This window comes from Microcaecilia unicolor, chromosome 8, assembly GCF_901765095.1.
Source record: "Microcaecilia unicolor chromosome 8, aMicUni1.1, whole genome shotgun sequence".
Taxonomy (NCBI): domain Eukaryota; kingdom Metazoa; phylum Chordata; class Amphibia; order Gymnophiona; family Siphonopidae; genus Microcaecilia; species Microcaecilia unicolor.
In genome coordinates this window covers 156,756,033-156,779,937 of record NC_044038.1, presented here as the reverse complement: position 1 = coordinate 156,779,937, position 23,905 = coordinate 156,756,033, and the positions used below count along the sequence as shown (strand labels likewise).

The following is a 23,905-nucleotide window of genomic DNA, read 5'->3' as shown; positions in this document are numbered from 1 at the left end:
TTTCTTCACTGATCTAATTACCTCTTCAGGAGTCATATGCTGGGCCTCTTTCTTCTGCCAGGCCCTAGGCCTGGATTCCTTCTCCTCCTCTTCTTCCTCACTAACGTCCTCTTCAGACTCTCCGCTATTCTCTTCCACCACCTCTCCTCTGATACTGGATGCAGAGAACCCTGCTCTGGAACCCGGGCCCTGCCTTCTTGCCCCCTGTTCTTCACCCAGCTTAGGAATGTTATGGCCAGGACTTACAGTCAGGGTGAGCTGGCTCCTCAGCAAGCGCTGCTGGGCTCTGGTCCTTCCTCCGTCCACAGGCCTGGGCTCTCCTGGTTCTCCTGGTTGCATGCTTGGGGCTTGGGTGGAGGAAGCCTCCCCTTCATAGTGTTTCTCAGCTCCAAGTGTGCTAGGCCTTTCAGCCTGGGGCCCTCCTGCAGGGGGGCCCCCTCCCCTCTGCATTGTTCAGCAGCCACAGGGTACAGCAGCTCTCCTTTCAGCACCTCTTCACCACAGGTCTGTACTCTGTGTGTGTGTGTGTGTGTGTGTGTGTGTGTGTGTGTGTGTGCGTGCGTGTGTGTGTGTGTGTGTGTCTGAGTCAGTAATTGTGTGGGGGGGGTGAACTGTGTGTGTTGTATGTCACAGAGAGAGATCGTGTGTGTGAGACAGGGGAGGTTTTCTGACAGGGTGTTACTTTTTTTTTCTCTGTCAAAATGCTGCTGTTGCTTGGGCTCTCTGGATGACGTCATCCGAGGCTTCAGTCCCAGGCACAGCCAATCAGAATGGAGGCACGGACCCAGGCAGCTTCATGGAATGTTCATGGTGCAAATTATTATATAGGATGATAAAAATTAACTGAATAGAAAAAAAACACAGTGCCTTTAAGCTGTACCTATTCAGGTGGCATTAATTGAACTGTACGCTGTCATGTTAGTGCAGTAATCATCTCCACATTAACTGTAAGGTATATTCCCTGCTCATTCCCTGCCCATTTCCCGTCCCCTAACTGCTAAGGCAACACATTAATTGTTAGTGTGTGCTAACTGTTGCATTAACAGCTAACACGGCTTACTGAATGGAAGAGAAAAGGAGGCAGAAAGGCACTCAGATGTTCTAGCTGTTGTTCTAAGATGCTTCCCCTTTAAGAACCACACTACTTGATGATATAGTTGCAGTGAAATGGTAGGAAAGGGAAAGCTGAGGCTGAAGCCAGGAGGAGGCCACAGACTCTTTACTAGATGCTTTCCTCTCCCATCCAGTGCAGTGTACTTCTGATGGACTGTCAGGCTATGCTTAACACAGTGGACTGTGTCTCTGAGGCTCCTCTTGCTCTATTTCCAGCCATTTTTGTCACCTTCCCTGTCCTTCCCTGGGTATCTGTGCTAGCAGTGTGGTAAGACTCTGATGCCTACCTGTGCAATGTTTTTAATCCCTCCTGCTGCTGCTATGATCTCATTTCTGTGCAAACCTCCTCCTCCACATCCTGCATGATACAGACTCATTTTCTTGACCAATAGGGAAAGTCCCACAACTTGACCAATAGGAAGTGTCCTAGAGCATGACGGACAGAAACCAGTGTTTATATACATAGATTTGAATTATGCCTCAAACCTAACCAGCTGTAGATCAATTTACATTACTAATATGATTCATCATGATAAATTAATTGCCAGAACATCTCTTTGCAAAAGAGGCTGGTGAAAGAGTCTTAGCCAGAAAGAATTGTAGTTGATTGGCTGATCCACAACATCTTGGCATGTAGCCTGATTCTGAACTCTGAAATATTAGGATAACAAACAAATCAGCAAAGAATTTCCTTGTTAGAAATGCACTAAGGTATTAATGTTACTTCCTCAGAATTATGCATTCTGTTCCCACATCCTGATTCCAGGCCCAGCAGCTTTTGACATGAGGTCAGTCCACCAATGTGGATTCACTACAAATTACCCTTTGAATTTCTTTCGTTCTCTTTTTCAGCCTGGCAGCTTCTAAAGAAGTCGGTGCATCCGCCCGGTCTGCTCCCAAGCTTATGTCCCCATCAGATTTTCTGGATAAATTGATGGGGAAAATCTCAGGGTACGATGCCAGAATCAGGCCAAATTTTAAAGGTACGCTTTTTTTATTGCTACAGGGAATGGATAATAAACTTGTGTTTATGGAAGATTGCTCAGACACTTTATACATGGTGGAATGTTTTTGGGAGAATCTTGTTTTTTTATTTAAAAAAAAATTAAATTATCCCATATGCCTTGGAGTTCTCAATGGTCCATTTACACACAATAGTAAATTATGACTTCTGAAATTCTAGCAAAAAAAGAAATCCGTCGGGAGAGACAATATCAAAATCTGCTTACAAAAAGTCAATCCCACGATGACCACCAACAGGTTTGCAAGGGCATACACCAAAGCGCTAATTATAATAATTCTAATAAAGTATAATTAGTGAAGGGGTACACAGAGAGTTCAGTATGGGCTGTTCCCACAGCCAAGCTGATTTTAGTGAGTCTGGACGCAAAGCGTTTCACTAACATGCTCCATGCATCATATTTTACTCTCTTTGCGTGTGACCCCATTTTTTTGTGTGTGTGAATACACCTTTAAAAGACTAAAGTGCAAATTAATAAAGCTACTAAACATTAGTGTATGTCCAAGCAAAAATGAAAATGAAACCTACTGGTGAGACAGACTCAAGGAAACCTAATTTACTAAATAACTGAAGTCACTATGACCACACTCATTAAAGAATTATATGGACTGGAATAATGAAGACAAAGGAAACAAACTTTTCTGACTTTGAAATTTGATCAGTTTTTCTCAATTGTTTCTGAAGTTGTTTCCTGAAGTTTCCACATCCGCATCCTACAGAAATTTCCGTTTCAAAATATTTTCGTCAGGGACGCCAGTGCTTGGAATATCAAAGGTCCTCCAATTCTAGGGCACGACCCTATTTTCTAGGGATAGACACCCCAAAAATTTGGGGGCCCTTTAACAAAGGCGTGGTAGGTGCGTACCAAAAACACGGGCCCACACTACCGTAGGTCACTTTTTGCCGCGGCTTTATAAAGGACCCCTTTGTGTTTGTTTTTCTGTTTTTCATTGTTGAGTGTTGTTACGAGTGCACATTATGTTCACATGAGGTCAGATTCTGTAAATCACACTCAAAAATGAGCACCAGAAAAGATCAACACTAAGCACGATTCTATAAAGGGCATGCGTCCTTTATAGAATCGCACTTTAGTGCTGATTCCTGCACCCAAACTTTAAGCGCCATACTTATGCCTGCTGAAACCTGGTGTAAATGCTGGTACCCAAGTAGCATTCTGTAACAATGTACATAACTTTTCGGAATGCCACTGACGTGTCCATGCCCCTCCCATGACCACACCCCTTTTGAATTACATGCAATGGGGGTTAGGCATGTTGCCTTTTAGAATAGCGTGCAGCCAGATGCACACGCAAATTCTAATGCTTGCCAATTAACATCAATAATTGGTTGACACCCAATTACTGATGATTATGAACTTGTTGATCAATTAATTTGCATGCACATCTCGGGATCGTGCCTCAATTTGGGCACACAAATCTGGGCGTCATATATAGAATCTGGGGCTTACTGCTTGCTCTTCCAGGACTACCGCTGACCCAATGCTGCCACCGACGGTAGTCCGGCCTTGAGTGCGCGCCATTTCCAGGGGGAAAAGAAATCCCCCAAAAATGGCTTGCGCAGCAATAACCCAGTGGTAATCAGGCATCACCGCTTGCTGCCCAGTTAGCGCAGCAGCCTTTTTCGCCACCTCAATGGGTAGTGATAAGGGCTTCCTGCCGCATGGCCATGCGGTAAGAGTTCTTTCACCGCATGGTCATTTGGGGGGGGGGCTTTTACCAGCTGTGAAAAAAGGGCCCTGGTGCGCAGGAAAAACAGTCCTCACCGCTACCACAGGGCACTTTTTCCCTCAGCTTAGTAAAAGGACCCCTTAACCAGCTATGTGTTAGCCTGCTCCAGAAACCTGAAAATTCAATGCCAGTGCTCGGGCATGGCCCGACATTGAATTTCTGGGTTTAAAGGTGGCAGTCACCAAAATGCTGATCACCGCCAGTTGAATATCAGGGCCATTTTTATTTATACTTTATCATAATGGCAATAAGTCCATAAAATGCCAGCGTGGAATAGAATGGTAGACAGCAACTGCAAAGCCCAACCAACCTGTTCATATTCCCCTCCCTCTGAAATACTTCAGATCCTACCTAATTTCTTATTTTATTCCCTTTTCTCCACTAATTTTCTGTGTTAATCCCATATTGTCATGAATACTCAAACTGCTTCTGACTCCGTCACCTCATCTGGGAGGCTGTTCCATGCATCTATTACCCTGTCTGTGAAGAAATATTTCCATGTGACCCCTGCCAATCTCCCTTTAGTCTAATGTCATGACTCCTTGATCTAAATTTTTTATTTCCATTGAATAATGATTTGTCTTATGCAGTATTATACTGCTAAGGAATTTGAATGCCTCTAGCATTTATTTATTTATTTAATTACTGAGATTTATTAACTGTCTTTGTGAAGAGAATCACTCAAAGCGGTGTACAGCAGGTACAGTTTGACATAAAACTTACAATTTTGTTAACAGCATAAGAACAGCAAAATGACCAAATATAAGCATTTATACAATCAATGAGGTAAATTTGGAGATGGCAAATTGAATCCTAGTAATAGTACTATCATGATACAGTATCAGAAATATAAACATTTAACAGCAATATAAAACAATCATATAACAGAAATATGATAAATGTAGACTACAAATGATAACATAATAAGCAACATAGAAAAATATTTCTAACATAGATGTGATGTTGACAAATGTCAGCACAATCCTTAATAGGCAAAGTATTTAAACATTTATTGGGAACGTTATCAACACAGGCTAACATTAAAACCCCTTAGAGGGGCATTTTTGAACGGGGCCAGCTATCTCTAAGGGCGCCCATCTCCGAGGACAGCATTGTAAAGGGGCGGGGCCAACTGTATTTTCGAACGAGATGGCCGGCCATCTTTCATTTCAATAATACGGTTGGGGCCGGCCAAATGTCAGAGATGGCCGGGTTTGAGATGTCCGGCCTCGGTTTTTGCCAATAATGGAAACCAAGGCCGGCCATCTCAAACCCGGCCAAATCCAAGCCCTTTGGTCGTGGAAGGAGCCAGCATTTGTAGTACACTGGTCCCCCTGACATGCCAGGACACAAACCGGGCACCCTAGGGGGCACTTCTAAAAATTAAAAAAGTCATTAAAATAGCTCCCAGGTGCATAGCTCCCTTACTTTGGGTGCTGAGCCCCCCCCAAAACCCACTCCCCACAACTCTACACCATTACTATAGCCCTTATGGGTGAAGGGGAGCACCTACATGTTGGTACAGTGGGTTGTGGGGGGGTTTGGAGGGCTCCCATTTACCACCACAAGTGTAACAGGTAGGGGGGATGGGCTAGGGTCCACCTGCCTGAAATGCACTGCACCCACTAAAAACTGCTCCAGGGACCTGCATACTGCTGTCAGGGAGCTGGGTATGAGGCTGGCATAGAGGCTGGCAAAAAAGTTTTTAAAGTTGTTTTTTTGAGGGTGGGAGGGGGTTAGTGACCAGTGGGAGAGTCAGGGGAGGTCATCCCCGATTCCCTCTGGTGGTCATCTGGTCAGTTCGGGCACTTTTTTGGGACTTGGACCTGAAAAAAAAGGGACCAAGTAAAGTCGGCAAAATGTTCGTCAGGGCCGGCTTTCTTTTTTCCATTATCAGGCTAAGCCGGCCATCTCATACAACGACCCAGTCCCACCCCATCCTGCCTTCTGTACCCTGCCAACACGCCCCCTTGAAGTTTGGCTGGCTCCGCGACGGACTGCAGTTGAGGCCGGCCAAAATTGGCTTTCGATTATGCCGATTTCACCGGCCTTGAGAGATGGCCGGCCATCTCCAGATTTGTGTCGGAAGATGGCCGGCCTTCTCTTTCGAAAATAAGCTGGTTAGTGTCCAATGTTCCCATAATAAGCCATATGGGAACTGATTGATGGGAACATTGGATACTAAAGGGTTAAGATGGGTTATTTTACCACTATTTAATGCTATTTTAGCACAGATCCCATAATAACCTGAGTTAAAAGTAAAATAACCCATTTTAACAGTAGCTAACATTGATAACTCCACCCCCCCTAAAATAATATAGATATGTTGCTAACATTCCTGTCTTCTTTTTCTGCCTCTAAAATATACATACTTAGACACTTTAGTTTCTTTCAGGAACTGAAGATGCAGGACACCGTACGTACTCCAGATAAAATCTCACCAATAATTCATACAGTGGCATTACTGCCTCCTTTTTTTACTTCTCCCTATGCACCCTAAGAGCAGAGGAGTTATCTGTTGGATAGAGCAGCAGGCTGAGAGCCCGCTGTTGTTACTGTCTGATTATAGGCAAGCCTCCATTTTCATAAATACAAACTAGAATTATTACTGTTTGCTACAGTGTTAATATGCATTAACACCATTAACAAGTCACATGTCCCACTTTATGAGGCTAGTTACTAATGAGTGCCAGTAAGGTTTGTGCACATTAACACTGGCTTCCCATCATTTATCACATTAAATAAAAGTTCTTGTCCTTAACCTAAAAATTCGGCAATGAAATTAAATTTGCCTAAATGCATTCTATAAGGCATGCCTTAATTTAGGCGTACTTTATAGAATAAGTCTAAATTTCTGCACGGTTTATAGAATACACCGAGTGTTGGTCCATGCAACCAAATCTAGTTGTGGGTAGTTATGCCAATAAAACCTGGTGTAAATGCCAACTCCTAAGTTATGTGTGGATTAGGTGTATTCTATAACAACGCGCATAGATTCTACAAATGTCCATGGTCACACACCCCCTATGCAACTTAGAATTTACGTGCAGCATATTATAGAATGCGCTTAGACAAATCTGTATGTAAATTCTAATTAATGTCAAGTGGAGGGGCATAATCGAACGGAAACGCCTATCTCCATGGGCGTTTATCTCTGAGAACGGGTCCGTGAAGGAGCGGGCCGAAACGTATTTTCGAAAAAATGGACGTTTTTGAGCTGGGCGTTTGTTTTTTTTTAGCGATAATGGAAACTAAAAACGCCCAGCTCAAAAATGTCCTAATCCGAGCCATTTGGTCGTGGGAGGGGCCAGGATTCGTAGTACACTGGCCCCCCTGATATGCCAGGACACCAACTGGGCACCCTAGGTCAGTGCGGTGGACTTCAGAAAAATCTCCCACATGCATAGCTCCTTTACCATGGGTGCTGAGCTCCCAACCCCCTCCCCCAAAACCCACTACCCACAAATGTACAACACTACCATAGCTCTTAGGGGTGAAGGGGGCACCTACATGTGGGTACAGTGGGTTTTGGAGGCTTCCCATTTACCAGCACAAATGTTACAGGTGGGGGGGGGGGGATGAGCCTGGGGTCACCTGGCTGAAGTGCACTGCGGTACCCACTAAAAGTGCTCCAGGGACCTGCATACACGCAGGCCTCTAGGACTGGTTGCTGCTATATAACATTGGCACACCAGTTGACACCTGAAGACTAATCTCTCCGAAAACGTCCTTTATTGGAATAACTGCCTTTACTCACAGTTAACTGCAGATCAGAGGTTGTGCCCCACTGGCAACGAGTCTCCCTGGTACTGAGATTAGCAGTAGGTCAGAGCTGGCAGAATGCTGTACAATGCCCTCTTTCAGCCACATTCAAGGTAAGAACTAAGTTCTCTAACGTGGCTAACACAGGAAAGGGAACTAAAACTGGCTTACAAAAATGGCCACTACCTCATGGACTACAACAGGAAACACAACAGGGCACACTCTGACCCAGTAGGCAGGGGGAAAAGCACCATGGGAGAAGAGCCTACCAACTACCAACATCGTGAGACTGTAACACAAGCTAATGAAATCACGGAGCCCAATACCCTACACCCACCACAATGCAATGCTGATGTGACCCTGTACTGCACCCGAGAGCCACATCTGACCCAGGGAAAGGCTGTGACAGGAACGAACACATTCTGCTGTCATGGAGGTGGGTAAGGCATTTGAGGCTGGCATACAGGCTGGAAATAAAGTTTTTAAAGTGGGGTTTTTTTGGTGGGAGGGGGTTAGTGACCACTGGGGGAGTCCGGGGAGGTCATCCCCGATTCCCTCCAGTGGTCATCTGGGCAGTTGGAGCACTTTTTTGGGACTTGTTCGTGGAAAAAAAAGGGTCCAAAAAAAGTGACCCAAAATCGCGGTAAAAACACCTTTTTTTCGATTATCAGCTAAAGACACCCATCTCTCCTCAGCTGATAACCACGCCACGGTTCTGCCTCCACCACGCCTCCACCACGCCTCCACCACGCCCCCCCCCCCCCCCCCCGTCAACTTTATTTGTTTCTGCGATGGAGTGCAGTTGGAAATGCCCAAAATCGGCTTTCGATTATACCGATTTGGGCGCCCTTGCGAGACAAACGTCTATCTCCCAATTAAGGTCGCACTATAGGCGTTTTTCTCTTTCGAAAATAAGCTGGTTAGTGTCATAAGAACATAGAACATAAGAGTAGCCATACTGGGTCAGACCAATAGTCCATCTAGCCCAGTATCCTGTTTTCCAATCAGTGGCCAAGGCAGGTCACAAGTACTTGGCAGAAACCCAAAAATAATCGCTTGTTAATTGGAAATGATCAACGTTGATTGGCAACCCTGAAGAGGCCCACTATGACTCTACTAGAAACCAAGCCTTTTTCTTCTGGCTCTCTCCATTGCTTTGGAGCTCCCTTACTTCTGCTATTCACCTTGAACACTCTTTACCCTAGTCCTGTTAAAGATACACTTATTTGAAAAAGCTTATACAATTCAATTGGGACCAAATGGTCCTCGAGGGATCCACTAACTCCTCAATTTTCCCTCCCCAAGAGAGACTATCACTTATTACTTTCTTTTACGTCTTTCTTTCCTTTCCTGTAATGAAATGGCATTCTTTTCTACCTTCTTTATTTCAAATATTAATCCTCATCGCCCAAACTGGGCAGGAGGCACTTCAGCACTCTCCTTTCATGCCAAAACATACAACATATCCACACTTGACAACTCATCAGAGAAAAGAGTGGAATTTATTATGGCCGCAGCATTCTACAACTTATATATGTAAATACATTCACATTAGCGAGCAATTTCATTCATGTATACATCTTACAGTGAATAAGCAATCAGACATATGACTCGATTTCTATCTAGAACATTTGGGGCAAGGTGGCCTAGCCTTTTGAGTCATACAGATTCCTCTATTTGCCTTAGTTATGATGTAAATTTTCTGCTCCGTGGCATATATCGCCGACATGCCCTGGTGCTTAACATCCCAGCTTTGCACAGGGGATCACCATAAAAGCATTCCTCACAACTGTTGACTCTCTTTCTTGAAGCCTTCAGGCTCCCCATTCCATTCAAGTCTGAGTTAGGCACCGCTGATCATCATTTACTCTGGTGCTGGCCCCCCTCCGTAAAAGAGGGGAACTGCCATTAGCCTTAGACATCACCCATGTCACTTCTAGCATGGGACACCAACCACTTGACCTTTGACCTTGCTTTGGTCTGTAACATACTTCTGTGTACTCTACCAGGCTAGGACCCACCACCTGCAGAATGCTGTGACAAAGGCCCTACTTCCTTGAAAATGGGGCAGGTGGAGTGGGTGGGCCATTGGATCAGCAGGCAAAAATGGTGGTTGCCCTTTGCAAAAGCTGCCCCTTACTGCTTCCAGCGGGCACTTCCTTTCTCCACCTCCTGGACTTCCTCTCTAGTTACTTCCCTCCCAGTCCTTTTCTTGTCCTTGCTACCTCTTTACAGGTGCCCCGGCGAAGGGGCAGGGCATCCCGTATTATCGAAACAAGATGGGCGTCCATCTTTCGTTTTGATAATACGGTCAGGGCCAGCCAACATTTAGGTCGACCGAAATGTTGAGATCACCGACCTTAGAGATGGGCGGCCTCGGTTTTCGCCTATAATGCAAATCGAGGATGCCCATCTTAAAAACGACCAAATTCAAGGCTTTTTTGTCATGGAAGGAGCCGGCATTCATAGTGCACTGGTCCCGCTCACATGCCGGGACACCAACTGGGCACCCTAGGGGGCACTGCAGTGGACATCACAAATTGCTCCCAGCTGCATAACTCCCTTACCTTGTGTGCTGAGCCCCCCAAAACCCACTACCCACAACTCTACACCACTACCATAGCCCTTAGGGATGAAGGGGGGCACCTACATGTGGGTACACTGGGTTTTGGGTGGGTTTTGGAGGGCTCACATTTACCACCACAAGTGTAACAGGTGGGAGGGATGGGCCTCGGTCCGCCTGTCTGCAGTGCACTGCACCCACTAAAAACTGCTCCAGGGACCTGCATACTGCTGTGATGGAGCTGGGTATGACATTTGAGGCTGGCATAGAGGCTGGCAAAAAATGTTTTTTAAATTGTTTTTTTTTTGGTGGGAGGGGTTGGTGACCACTGGGGGAGTAAGGGGAGGTCATCCCCGATTCCCTCTGGTGGTCATCTGGTCAGTTTGGGCACCTTTTCGAGGCTTGGTCGTGAAACAAAAGGGACCAAGTAAAGTCGGCCAAATGCTCGTCAGGGATGCCCTTCTTTTTTCCATTATCAGCCGAGGACGGCCATCTCTTAACCATGCCCCGTCCCGCCTTCAGTACACTGGCGACACGCCCCCTTGAACTTTGGCCATCCCCGCGACGGAAAGCAGTTGTGGGCGGCCAAAATCGGCTTTCGATTATGCCGATTTGGCCGGCCCTGAGAGAAGGACGCCCATCTCCCGATTTGAGTCAGAAGATGGGCGCCCTTCTCCTTTGAAAATGAGCTGGATAGTGGCTTTTGGCACATAAATTTGCCATTATAGAATACTAGCTTAGCATTCAGATTTCTGGTACTCATATTTGGATAACCTTTATAGATTGCTCCCATAGTAACCAGCTGTTAGGTATTTCACCATGAGCTAGGATTTGGCAAGGTGACTAATTAAATCTAACATCCAAATCCAAATATCTCAGTGATTTAACTAGTGACACAACTCAGACATCAAGAACACTTTATATAATCCTGATGGAAAGTACTGTAGCTCTTATGGGATCTCTGAACAGATCTACACTAGACAATCCAGTCAGAAGACAGAAGGTTAATGAAACTTTTTTCCTGGCTTTTGCAATGCCACAAACAAATCCAACTAAAAATGAAATGAAACTTTAATATTTAATGAAACATATACATTATCCTTCTGCTGAAGCCAGCTGTATTGTAATTTTTATCCAACATAATTTAATTTCAGATTTATTTCAATGAACTGCATCTTCCCCAGAGGGGCAGTTTGCTAGCTCTTCTCGCCCACACATAAATCAGTATCCAATTTCTATGGAAGTCACGGCTACAGCATGGTGGAGCTCAAACGACCAGCTCTTGGAGCATGTCATTTAACTGAGCTGCTGCCAGTCGTTTGTCAAGGCACTTTAATAGGTTTGAGCTAAATGAAAAGAATCGAGAGCCTATGCCAGATAAATTCTTCATTAGGAGTAAAAAGAAGGACTTTAAAGGAGATGCGCCATTTCGTCAGACTGTAATTAGGAGGACGTCAGAGAGCCAACTGTTCAAAGCAGCAGCACTATTAAGATCATTGCAGAGCTCTGTGGTTAGACATGGGAAAGGAATTGGGAATCTTGTATGTTCATCTGCCCCAAGACATTGGAGTGCAAATGAGGAAATCTGTCTTGGAGAAATGGCATAGTGCCCGATATTCAGCCAATTTTGCTGGCTACTGCCAGCGTTATACCCAGAAATTCAATGCCGAGCCATGTCCAGACTCTAGTATTACATTTCTAGGTTTATGGAGCCGGTGGAAACAAAGCCAGTTAAGTGCAATATTCAACAGTTAACTGGCTTTAGGTTCCAGAAAAGGGCGAAGAGATCTAATGTGGCGGAGTTTGTAAAAACATTTACTAACTATAGCAGAGATATGGGAATGAAAGGTATGGTCTATGTTGAAAATCACACTTAGAATTGAGTCAGAGATAGGCATGGCAGTGTCCAGAAGATTAATGGAGCTTAAAATCCTATATGTGGCAATTTACAAAGTGTTTAGGCCCCTAACTTTGTGTGTTATGCCCCTAAATCAGCCTCTTTGAAAATGTACTACGGCTGAGTTTCTAAATTTATACTCAAAATTTCACTAAACTCCTAAAATTAGAGGCCTAAAATGTAGATGGCAATAAGGGCAGATTTAGAGTAGAGAATTAAAGTAAGGAGCTTACCACTGATTTCCAGCACTAGACACCCAAATTTGTCTCATTATTTAAGCCAAAGGAAACACATTAAATTACTTAGGAATCTAGGAGGTCTCTACATATAGCATATGACAACAAATAAGACAAAAATGGCCCATCTAGTCTAACTAGTTGACAGTGATACTTTTTTGGTAGATATGTGTATGAATTTCCATATTCAACTCAACACCAACTCTTCCTTCCCCGTTTTCTTTTACCTGATCTCTTAATGCTTTTCCTACCATTTCCCTCCATATCTTTCCCAAGCATTCCCCAAATTATTTACATTAAGACTTTCTTTTACTTCCACTGATAGGCTATCAACTTTGATTTTTGGAAGAGTTGTAATTTAGTCACTGCTCTGTCCTAATACAACCTTTTGTAATGATCCTTACAGCCACCAAAGGTTAGTGAGGCTTTGTCTAAAAATGTTTTTAAAAATTCAGCCTCCCCATGATCTCTGAATTTGGGGTTTTAACCAAATACAATTGAACTTGGTCTCCCCAAACTTCTTGGAAGCCTCATGCTATTGTTTAGGGCTACAATTAATGTTCCATGTAGATTACTTCAGAAATGGCCTTCAAGCAGCCATGCAAGAGGCAGGGCCGGTCTTAGTAATTGTGTGTCCCTGTGCAGACCAGTTCAGTGACCCCCCCTCCCTCACCTGCCACCATAAGCCATAATTTATCAGAGTTTAAAAGGAGGTTTAGAGCTCTTGGAATACCACCTTACCCCATACCTTGATGTGCATCCTGCACGTTTCAGTAGAAAGCGGCAGACAGCAGCAGCGATTTTCATATCCCGTCAGCTGCCGAGCTCAGAGCCTTCTCACTGCTGCGTCCCACCCTTGTGGAAGCAGGAAGTGACATCAACAGGGGGTGGGATGCAGCAGCAAGGAGGCTCTGGGCTCTGTAGCTGACGGGATATGAAAATCGCTGCCGCTGCCTGATACTCTCTGAATAGATGCACATTAAGTTACAGAGCAAGGAGGTGTTTCAAGACTGGAGGACAGATGTGCCAGAGATGCGGGGCCCCTAGGAGCGTGGGACCCTGTGCGACCACCCCTGTTGCCCCTGCATAAGACGGGCCCTGGCAAGATGACTGGCAGCCAGGATATACCCTTGCAGTGTGGACAGGCTGGTTGGGTCAGTTGGCCTTTTTCAGCCATTACTTACTATGTCATGTTACTATATCTAGATTCTTAATATCATCTTGCCTCTTTCTTGGGTGCATTGCATCCTGTTTTGGTAGTCTCAGCTCTTCTTTACGCTTTTTTCACAAATTTATTGATTGAAAGAAAAAGTATACATCTAATTAAGAACAAGGTACTGCATGTAGGTCTTGCTTTCTGGTACTACACTAGAACATACATAATATGAGAAGCAATACCATAAATCAAGAAAAAAGGAAGAAATTCTGATGTATAAAACGTCTGGGGCACAAGAGATTTCATATGTGGTTTACATAGAAGATACTGAAAATTCAACATCTCATGTACTTCAGAAGTGTAAAAGGGAAGCACTGAATCTCAAGAGAGGATTTGAAGAGTAAGACAGAGGTCTTGAGATGTAAAGACTCTGGTAGAATTAAAAGAATTGTGACATTTTTCAAGTAATGTTGACTATGCCTGGTTTTGGAGAGACTGCCTGATTTGAATAATAAGTTTCCTGGATAAGCAACCCTACAAAATTGCATTCATTTGAAAACAAATTTCATTTTTCCCTTATCCTCTTTATCTTGCAGATAATAAGTAATGACAGATATTAGGACTAAGCCCAGTAAAGCTCTGGGTTTCACTGCTTAAATTATTACTCAGGTCTCGTCACGTTTTATGACATTGAAATCTTGTCTGCCATGGCAGTTATTCTGCTATTCAGCTCAGTCTTGATCTGTATTGTTTCTTTTTAATCACACGTCATAGATTTACAAGATCGCCCCCAGGTTATTCCCTTATATAATACTGAGTTTGTAAGCTTAAGATCAGGGCTTTAAAGCAGTAATGCCAGTCAACTGATATTTGCTTTTCTTTTCTCTTATGACCGTACCGTCTCCTGCTGTGGTCCCACGACCTATTATAAAGGAATTCCTTTTCACCCCATTCTTTCTGGATATTTACCCAAACTAAACTGAAAGGAAACAGCAGTGATTCTTTATTCTTACTGTGCCCTTCAGAAGCACATGCTAGCACTGTTAGAATAGACAGGGACCAGGCTAGTATTGTTCCTAAAGGAATACAATCAATGTGGTTTACAATTGTTCTATGCAGGTACTTTCTCTGTAACCTGGTGGGCTCACAATCTACTTAGACTTACACAGAAAGGATGCCTAACTTAAAATATACCTCAATATTTTCAGCACCCTGGGACGTTCACACAGGAGGGGGTAAACATATATCACATTAACATACCCAGCTCCCTACATACTACTCATTCAAAACAGTACTACTACTACTACTTATCATTTCTAAAGCGCTACTAAACGTACGCAGCACTGTACACTTGAACATGAAGAGACAGTCCCTGCTCGACAGAGCTTACAATCTAATTAGGACAGACAAACAGGACAAACAAGAGATAAGGGAATATTAAAGTGAGGATGATAAAACAGTAGCAGAGAAATGTTATTAGATCCATCAGAATCGCATGCTACCACCGCATTGCCATTATATTTAAGCCACGACACTGATCTGGGTGGGCATGCAATCATCATCAATCCAATTTTGCAATTTTATATATATTTTTTGTATACAATTTTCCCATCTATATGTGCTCAATTCCCTATATGGAGGTACACAAAAATACTTAGCTCCATGTAGGTTATCTTTTTCACCCCAGTGTTCCATTTGAATATCCAGAATACATTAGGGATCATTTCTTATCCAATTAATAAGGAGACTTATCTTGCCAGATCCAATAATATTTCTCTGCTACTGTTTTGAATGAGTAGTACATAGGGAGCTGGGTATGTTAATGTGATATAACTTAAAATATAGATATCCAAACCTGTATGTCACATATAGACATCCATTTCTCATGTATTTTAAAACAGGATCTGCTGACATACAGCCTGTTCTAAAATAGATGTGAAATGGATGCCATGTGCTAGTGACATCCGGCATGAGTATACATTTTACAAACTGAAAATGAGGGGTAGCCTGATTGTTAGAACCAGGGGACCCAGGTTCAAATCCCATTTCAGCTGTTTATGATTTTTCTTTTCTTTTAAACTATAAGCCCCCCAGGAACAGAAAACTACCTAGGGCCCTGCCTTGAATGGGTTTCTCAGTGCTTTGGGGGTTTCTGTTGGATTGAGTTACCCTTTTCTGGGCAGCATAATACTCTAGTGCAGCATCAGAGATATAGTACCCTAATCATTTGGAAAAGTTGAATCTTATGAAGTGGAAGGGGAAAGGGACTTGATATACTGCCTTTCTGTGGTTTTTTTGCAACTACATTCAAAGTGGTTTACATAGTATATACGGGCAATGGAGAATTAAGTGACTTGCCCAGAGTCACAAGGAGCAGCAGTGGGAATTTTATTTATTTATTTATTTGTAGCATTTGTATCCCACATTTTCCCACCAATTTGCAGGCTCAATGTGGCTTACATTTGCCGTAATGGCAGTTGCCATTTCCGGGTAACAGAATTACAAATGGTATTGCGTTAAGGTGCATACATACATGGTAACAAACATGGAACATAACATAAATGGAACAGATCATGGTGTATATATACACTCCTTCAATAAATTATGGTATTGCATGAAGGTTCCTGAGTAATAAATTGATTTGTAACATACAATAGGTCATCGACTATAGAGAGACCCTATTCAGCATAAGGTTTAAAGTGGTATTGCTTGATCATTAAATTCAAAGATTTCCCCAGGATCAAAGTCCACTGCACTAACCACTAAGTTACTCTTCCACTAGCAACATTCTGTGTAGAATCTCAAATAGGGAAAGGGAACTGGGACTTCATATACCACCTTTCTGTGGTTTTTGCAACTATATTCAAAGCAGTTCACATGGAGGGGCATAATCGAATGAAAACGTCTATCTCCATGGGCGTTTATCTCCGAGAACGGGTCCGTGAAGGGGCGGACCGAACCGTATTTTGGGAAAAAATAGACGTCCATGTTTTATTCGACAATTTGTGAGTTGGGCGTTTTTGTTTTTCAGCGATAATGGAAAATGAAAGCGCCCAGCTCAAAAACGAATAAATCCAAGGCATTTGTTCGTGGGAGGGGCCAGGAGTTGTAGTGCACTGGTCCCCCTCACATGCCAGGACACCAACCGGGCACCCTAGGGGGCACTTTTACAAAAAAAAAAAAAAGGTAAAAGAGCTCCCAGGTGCATAGCACCCTTCCGTTGGGTGTTGAGCCCCCCAAATCCCCCTCAAAACCCACCACCCACAAGTCTACACCATTACTATAGCCCTAAGGGGTGAAGGGGGGGCACCTACATGTGGGTACAGTGGGTTTCGGGGGCGGTGTGGAGGGTTCCCATTTACCAGCACAAGTGTAACAGGTGGGGGGGGGTGGGCCTGGGTCTACCTGCCTGATGTCCACTGCACCCCCTAATAACTGCTCCAGTGACCTGCATACTGCTGCCAGGGAGGTGGGTATGACATTTGAGGGTGAACATAAAAAGTTGTGAAACGGCATATTTTTGTGGTGGGAGGGGGTTTGTGACCACTGGGGGAGTCAGGGGAGGTCATCCCCGACTCCCTCCAGTGGTCATCTGGTCATTTAGGGCACTTTTGGGGCCCTATTCGTGGAAAAACAGGGTCCAGGAAAAGTGCCCTAAATTCTCGCTAAAAACGCATATTTTTTTTCCATTATCGGCGAAAGGCGCCTATCTCTGATCGGCCGATAACCACGCCCCAGTTCCACCTTCACCACGCCTTTGACACGCCCCCATCAACTTTGTCCGCATCCGCGACGGTGTGCAGTTGAAAACGTCCAAATTCGGCTTTCGATTATACCACTTTATTCGTTTTTGTGAGATAAACGTCTATCTCCCGATTTGGGTCGCAATATAGGCGTTTTTCTTTTTCAATTATTAGCTGGATAGTATATACAGGTACTTATTTGTACCTGGGGCAATGGAGAGTTAAGTGATTTGCCCAGAGTCACAAGGAGTTACAGTGGGAATCAAACCCAGTTCCCCAAGATCAAAGTCCACTACACTAACCACTAGGCTGCTCCTCCATTATGAGAGTTATAAAGGGGCAACAACTAGGAGGGAGAATCCCTCTATGCCATAGAGGTAGATTACACCTGAACCTACTGTGACCCATCTATTATTCCATTGCTTAATCGTCTCTGGCAGTGGAATTGTATAGTCCTGGAAGCTCCTTTATTTGCAGGCAATTCACATTTGAGTTTGTTGAATGCCTCTTTCATGGTAGAACGTTGGAAACAGATGGGCAAGCTCTAAGCCTTAGGACCAAGACACAAGAAATATTGCATGAGTGAAAATCATGTTGAAATCATGTTGATTGGTTGGAATGAGTAAAAACAGGTGCACTTTGATAAGGGACACCAATAAGCAGGATTACCAGAGTGTACATTTATTGAGGATTATTATTAACGTTTATTGGGTTATCTATATAGGAATGACAAATCCAAGGGTGAGTGGCTAAAGTATAGGGTGGGAGAGATTGTAGGTGTAAAAATGTGCTCAGAGGCTAATGACTATGGGCTCCTTTTACAAAGTCATACTAGCAATTAGCGGCGTGCCAAATGCGATGAAGCCCATTCAATTCCTATGCGCTTTGTCCCATTCAGTGTGCAGTAAACACTACTTCGGCTTTGTAAAAGGAGCCAGATATGTACTGCTCTAATCCCTACACACCTTTTTTGATAGAAAAGCAGGTCAAAAAAGAGAATACCCAACCTAATTCTGAGAACCAGAAATGTTTATATCCTAAGTTTTCCTTTCTCAACCAAAGATCCAGCTATTTTTACCCTATAAACCAGCCAGTATAAATGCCACTCCAGAGTTAAAAGTACAGGGCCTGAGTACAGAGTTTGGACTAAAGATGATTGCTAATCTTTTATTTATTAAAAGTCAGAAGTGTTTCAAATATTCTAGCAGAGAAAGGTAAGCAGCAAAAAAGCAAGGCAGAAGGATTTTTTTTTTAGGAACAATGAGCAGTAAACAGACAATAACACAATACAGGTAACAGATTAACTCAACACAAAATCAAGGTAAACAGAGATAAATATATTTTTTAAAACCCCATAGGGGCCCTTTTACTACGCTACGCTCAAAAGCAACTGGCGCTGTTTGAAGCGCATGGGTTTACCACATTCAGTGGCAACTTTCAGCGTGGCAGTAAAATGGCCACATCTGTATAGTTTCCTGTAATGGCCATGTGCTAGTTTCCCAATTAGAGAATGGCCATTACCACGGAACAGGGGCGTAGCCACGGGTGGGCCTGGGTGGGCCTGGGCCCACCCACTTTGGGCTCAGGCCCACCCAGCGACGATGCAGAGCGACGACAAAAGAATTAATCCCCCGCCGGCACGCAGGCCTTCTTTCCCCTCCCTCCCTCCCTCCCCTTCGGGCAGCGCCGCTGTCTATCGCTACAGCTGAGCAAAGCTGCAGCGCACCGGGTTCGTATCCGTCCTGCCGCTACTTCTGCCCTCTGGCTCTGTGATCTTTGTTTGCTTATCTGCAGCGGTTCCGGATCTGTGCGCTCCGAGGGCTGTCTGTGTATGCTGCCTGCGACTGCTTCCTCTGCGCTGGGCCCCGCCTCTTCAGACGAGTAGGCGGGGCCAGCGCAGAGGAAGCAGTCGCAGGCAGCATACAGACAGGCCTGGGAGCGCGCAGATCCGGAACCGCTGCAGAAGAGCAAACAAACATCACAACGGAGCCGGAGGGCGGAAGTAGCGGCAGGACGGAGACGGACCCGGTGCGGTGCAGCTTTGCTTAGCTGTAGGGATAGACTGCGGCGCTGCCCGAAGGGGAGGGGAGAGAAGGCCTGCAGCCAGGTGCCAGACTGTCGCTGGGGAAAGGGAGGGAAAAACGTGTGTGTGTGTGTGTGGTGGTGGTGTGTGGGTGGGGGGTCGGGGAGAGACAGGAGCACTGTTGGGATGAGGGAGTGAGACAGGGTAGAGCTGGGGAGGGATGGAGAGATGCTGCAAGGGGAAAGAGAATGAGAATTGTTGGATATGGGTGGGATGGGGAGAGGGAGAGAAAAAAACATTTTGGACATGGAAGTGGATGGGAGAGGTGAGAGGGGAAATGTTGAACATGGCAGTGAGGGAAAGGAAGGATGGAGAGATGATGATGGTGGTGGGGGGGGGGGGGCAGAGAGAGATGTCAAACCAGGGGCTCAAGGCAGGGAGAGGGAGAAAAGTTGGACATGAAGGTGGAGAAGAGGAGAGGAAAGGAGAGATGCACAAGTGAGGGAGGGGAGAAAGAGGGAAGATGGATCCAGGGAGAGAAGATAGACAGTGGATGGTAGGGAAGAGAAAGGGAAAATGCTGGACAATGGGGGAGGGAAGAGAGAAAATTTTGTGCCCACCCACTTTGTGCTCAGGCCCACCCAAAATTGGCTGTCTGGCTACGCCACTGCCACGGAAGCCCTTACTGCCACCTATTTACTAGGGGATAAGGGCTCCCAGTCTACTCCCATGATAATCAGGCAGTAAGTGGCAATGTACTCACGCTACCCGATTAATGCATGGCATGCCTACTTTCTGCCCATAGACATGCCTCCCGTGCCAAAAAATAAAAACTAGCATGAAATTAGAACACACTGACATGCACACTACCATGGGATACCTCAGCGTATCCAGCGGCAGTGCTTTTTGGTGCATGATAGACATGTGTTAATGCCTACCGCAGCTTAGTATAGTGAATTCTATAAATCGTGCCTAAAAAATTGGTGTAAAAAAGATCCCGCATAAGCGCTATTCTTTAAGCTGAACCTAAAGTTAGGTGCAGTTTATAGCGCAGGGGTCACGTGTAAATTTAGGTGCATCCATTTGCAGCAATGAAAATGTGGTTCAAATGCCCCCTCCTAAAGTTACACGCCAAAACCCCTTATTCAATAATTGCATCCCCGAAATGCCCATGACCCGCCCCCTTTTCCAGGATACGTGTAACATTTAGTCATGGACCATGTGCCTAAATGTATGTGTGTACATGTTAAGTGATTTCAACTAGGGCCAATATTTGCTTCTTTAAAAGCCAGTTATTTGCACTAATTGGCTCATTATTCAATTAAATTGTGTGTACAAATTGGGAACGCACGTTTTGGTGGCTTTTATAGAATTAGGGAAAGAATGCTTAGCTGGAGAGATGTAATAAAGTCTGGTACCAGCAAAGTGCTACGGATGAGAAAGCTGTTACTTTCTTTCACTGTTCCCTATCTCTTATTTATTTTATATTCTCACCCTACAGTATAACGTTGTTAGTACAAGATAAATTAAATTATTGTGGCTCTATTATTATCTAAGGCAGTCATGTTGCATTACTCATATCAATTGCTTATTACTGCTGATTGGTTTATTTTTCATTTGTCATGCAGGTCCGCCGGTGAACGTTAGCTGCAACATCTTTATTAACAGTTTTGGCTCGATTGCTGAAACAACCATGGTAAGGAAAAAGGATGGCTGTTCCCTTCTTGCACCCAATGACCTTGTGATGTCCTTCTTTAATCTGTGAGCAGCAGATTGTAGTCTTCTCCTTCACAGAAGGAATTTCACATCTCTGCATCACGGAAAGGGCTGGACCACCACTGCATGACACCAACCATTGAAGGCAAGCAACGTTTCATTCATTCTCTTCATGCTCAATATCTTTTCTTGCTCAGCCTCAATTTTTACAGCTAGCTCTTACTGTTCTTACCCCCAATCTTCAAAATATGGTGCTAGCTGTAAAAATTGAGGCAGAGCAAGAAAAGATATTGAGCATGAAAAGAATGGATTATTGGACCCTTGAGGAAGCCAAAGATATTGAGTAAAATGGTGGCCTTGTCAGAGGTTTTTTTTCCTCATGTGCATTTTTGCAAAGCAGTTTCTGGATGAAACATTACTTGTCATCAATTCTGGGCGTCATTGAACTTGAGACATTATTGGCCTAATTCTATGGGTGCACACCCAACCTCTGTGCTCAATTTAATTTAATAATGAACCAATTAGCGCCAATAATTGTGCACTAATAATCAATTATCAGTGCTAATTGGCATTCATTGAAATTTGCATGTGCATCTTTAGGCACTGGGATCCATGCATAAATTTTACGTGTGAATCTAAAAAGATGGCGTGGCCATAGGGGGGGACCATGAGTATATCGGGGCATCCCTGGAGCTTATGCACACTTAAAGAATAAGGAAGAGCTCCACATAATTTAGGCTTGAGCATTTGCACCAGGTTTTATTTGGTGTAAATCCTCATGCCAAATTTGGGCACAAATCCCGGCATCTAATGTTACTCTATAAATAGCACACAACTCTGAGTACCGTTTATAGAATAGCACTCAGCGTGAAATTTTATTGATGCCAATTTTTCTGTGCCATATTTAGAATTTTGAGCTATGCATAAAAGAGCAGCACATGCAAAAATAAATTTAAAAATGAGAGGGTTTTTTTAAGATGACCGATGAATAACAGTGAAACCAATTGGGGAAAGACAATTATAGTCTCCTGACATGGTTGCTGAGGTCTCTTTTTCTCTCTTTGTACATAATTGAAGTGGACTTTCATGGATTTCAACACTTTCCATACCATAGTGCTTTGAGGGGCCTGCAATACTGTGGGCGTGTTTATTGGAAGCACGCTAGACCATTTTTCCAGCACGTCTGGAAAAAAGGAGGGTTTTTGTGGCTGGGAAATGGACGAGCGGCAAAATGAAAACCAGCGTGTGTCTATTTACAGCTGAGACCTTAATGCCATCCATTGACTTAGTGGTAAGGCCTCACTCGTTACCCACGTGGTAACTGTCCAGCACGCACCAACTGCCTAATACTGCTGGGAATGCCCCCGCAGTACAAAATAGAAAATTATTTTCTACCAGATGTTTTTGGAATGCACCATACTCAGAATTACCACCAGGCACACATGCTAGCTGGGTGGTAATGCCGATTTGATGCATGCGGAATGCGCAAACGCCCTTACGCACCTTTGTAAAAGAGCCAATGAATATCATAGACTGCATTAATTTGCAATGTGTGTTCATTACTTCATTAGACTGCTAGTAGTTAACCAGGCAGTAACCAGAGAGATACCTCGATAATTTAGGACAGCCTCTTTGCTAATGTAAATTAATCAGATTATCTGGGTACCACCGCTTAATATTGGCAATGCCCGGGTAAACCCTGGCTCCTCCTTAACTGGACGCTCAGACTACTCCAACACTAACTGCATAGTACTATGCCAGTCTGCTCAAATATTCACAGTACTATCTGGGTATGTGCTGGGTTTGGACCAGCCAATATGATTTAACCAGTCCAGAGCCTCTCCTGCCTGGTTAGATTATTTTGAATATTGATTCCATGGAGTCTTTCACCAGTTCTCATGTCAGTATTGTCCAAAAGTCATTACCATCTAAAAGCTGATTTATGGCCCTTGTGAAATAAATAGGCAAACTCAATGCTATTCCCAGTGGATAGGTATGCAGGTCAGTAAAACCAGTTTGCCATTAATTGTCACTATTGTTGGCTTTGTGAGAAGTGCACACTCTTTCCAAAGAGTATAAACTAAGCAAAAAGGTTATTATCTGTGACAAGTCTTTAAAATACAATGAAATGAGTGGAATGAAGGGCCTAAGGATTTTGTCTGCAAAATTAGGTAACAGTTCAAAAATGAACAGTCTATCCAGAGGGAATAGAAGTTATTTATAAATTTTGGGAAAGGCATATATAGTGAGGGTCATTGGAAACTGAACATCCAAAAGGACCTCTTCAGAGTGAGAAAACCAGCTGCCATCCCATAGTCAAGAAGACTTTTAATATTTGCCTGAAGGCAGAAGTACGGGCTGCATTAAGTAGTACATAACACAATGTGTCACAAAGCTGTCTCAGAATCTCTTGAACATAATCCTCCCTATTCAGAATCACAATTCCCCATCGTTTGTTCATGGGTTTAACGATGATATCTTTTTAAGAGAAAAAGGGTCTTAGATTCTTCTTTTTGAAGGTTGAAAAAGTCCTGTTCTGTGGATGTTCTGGGGCCTGAACGTCTTTCAAAACTACTTCTTGAAAGGCATGGGTGATCCATTCTAGGGGCCCTGGGGGCCCCCATTAAGAATTGTTCTGTGGAAGAGACATATGTGTCTTGCTACATTCTTCAAGAAGGACTGCAAAATCTTTAACTTTCTGGTAAAGACATCTATTCTTGTCTGAAGCACATTCTATTTGCTGGTAGGAACATATCCAAGGAGACCAGAAAAACAGTCCCTACACAAAAGTCCAAAGCAAAAAAGATGTAGGGATGGACAATGGACCTCCACAAACAAATCAGAAGAGGATACCAGAGATACAGCTTAAGAAAAGTTATTGTAGAACCACCTCATATAGGGGCCCTTTTAAGGTGTGCTAAAAAGTG

At 43.9% G+C, this 23,905-nt stretch overlaps 1 protein-coding gene across 1 annotated transcript in view; it reads left to right on the top strand.

Annotated features, from left to right (window-relative positions):
• The first annotated feature begins 1,277 nt into the window (after positions 1-1,277).
• GLRA1 (glycine receptor alpha 1) overlaps positions 1,278-23,905 on the top strand; it is a 67,976-nt gene continuing 45,348 nt past the window's right edge. The window contains 3 exon segments of the mRNA XM_030213418.1: positions 1,278-1,381; positions 1,966-2,096; positions 20,891-20,958. Of these exon segments, the coding sequence (XP_030069278.1) occupies positions 1,278-1,381; positions 1,966-2,096; positions 20,891-20,958 (303 nt within the window).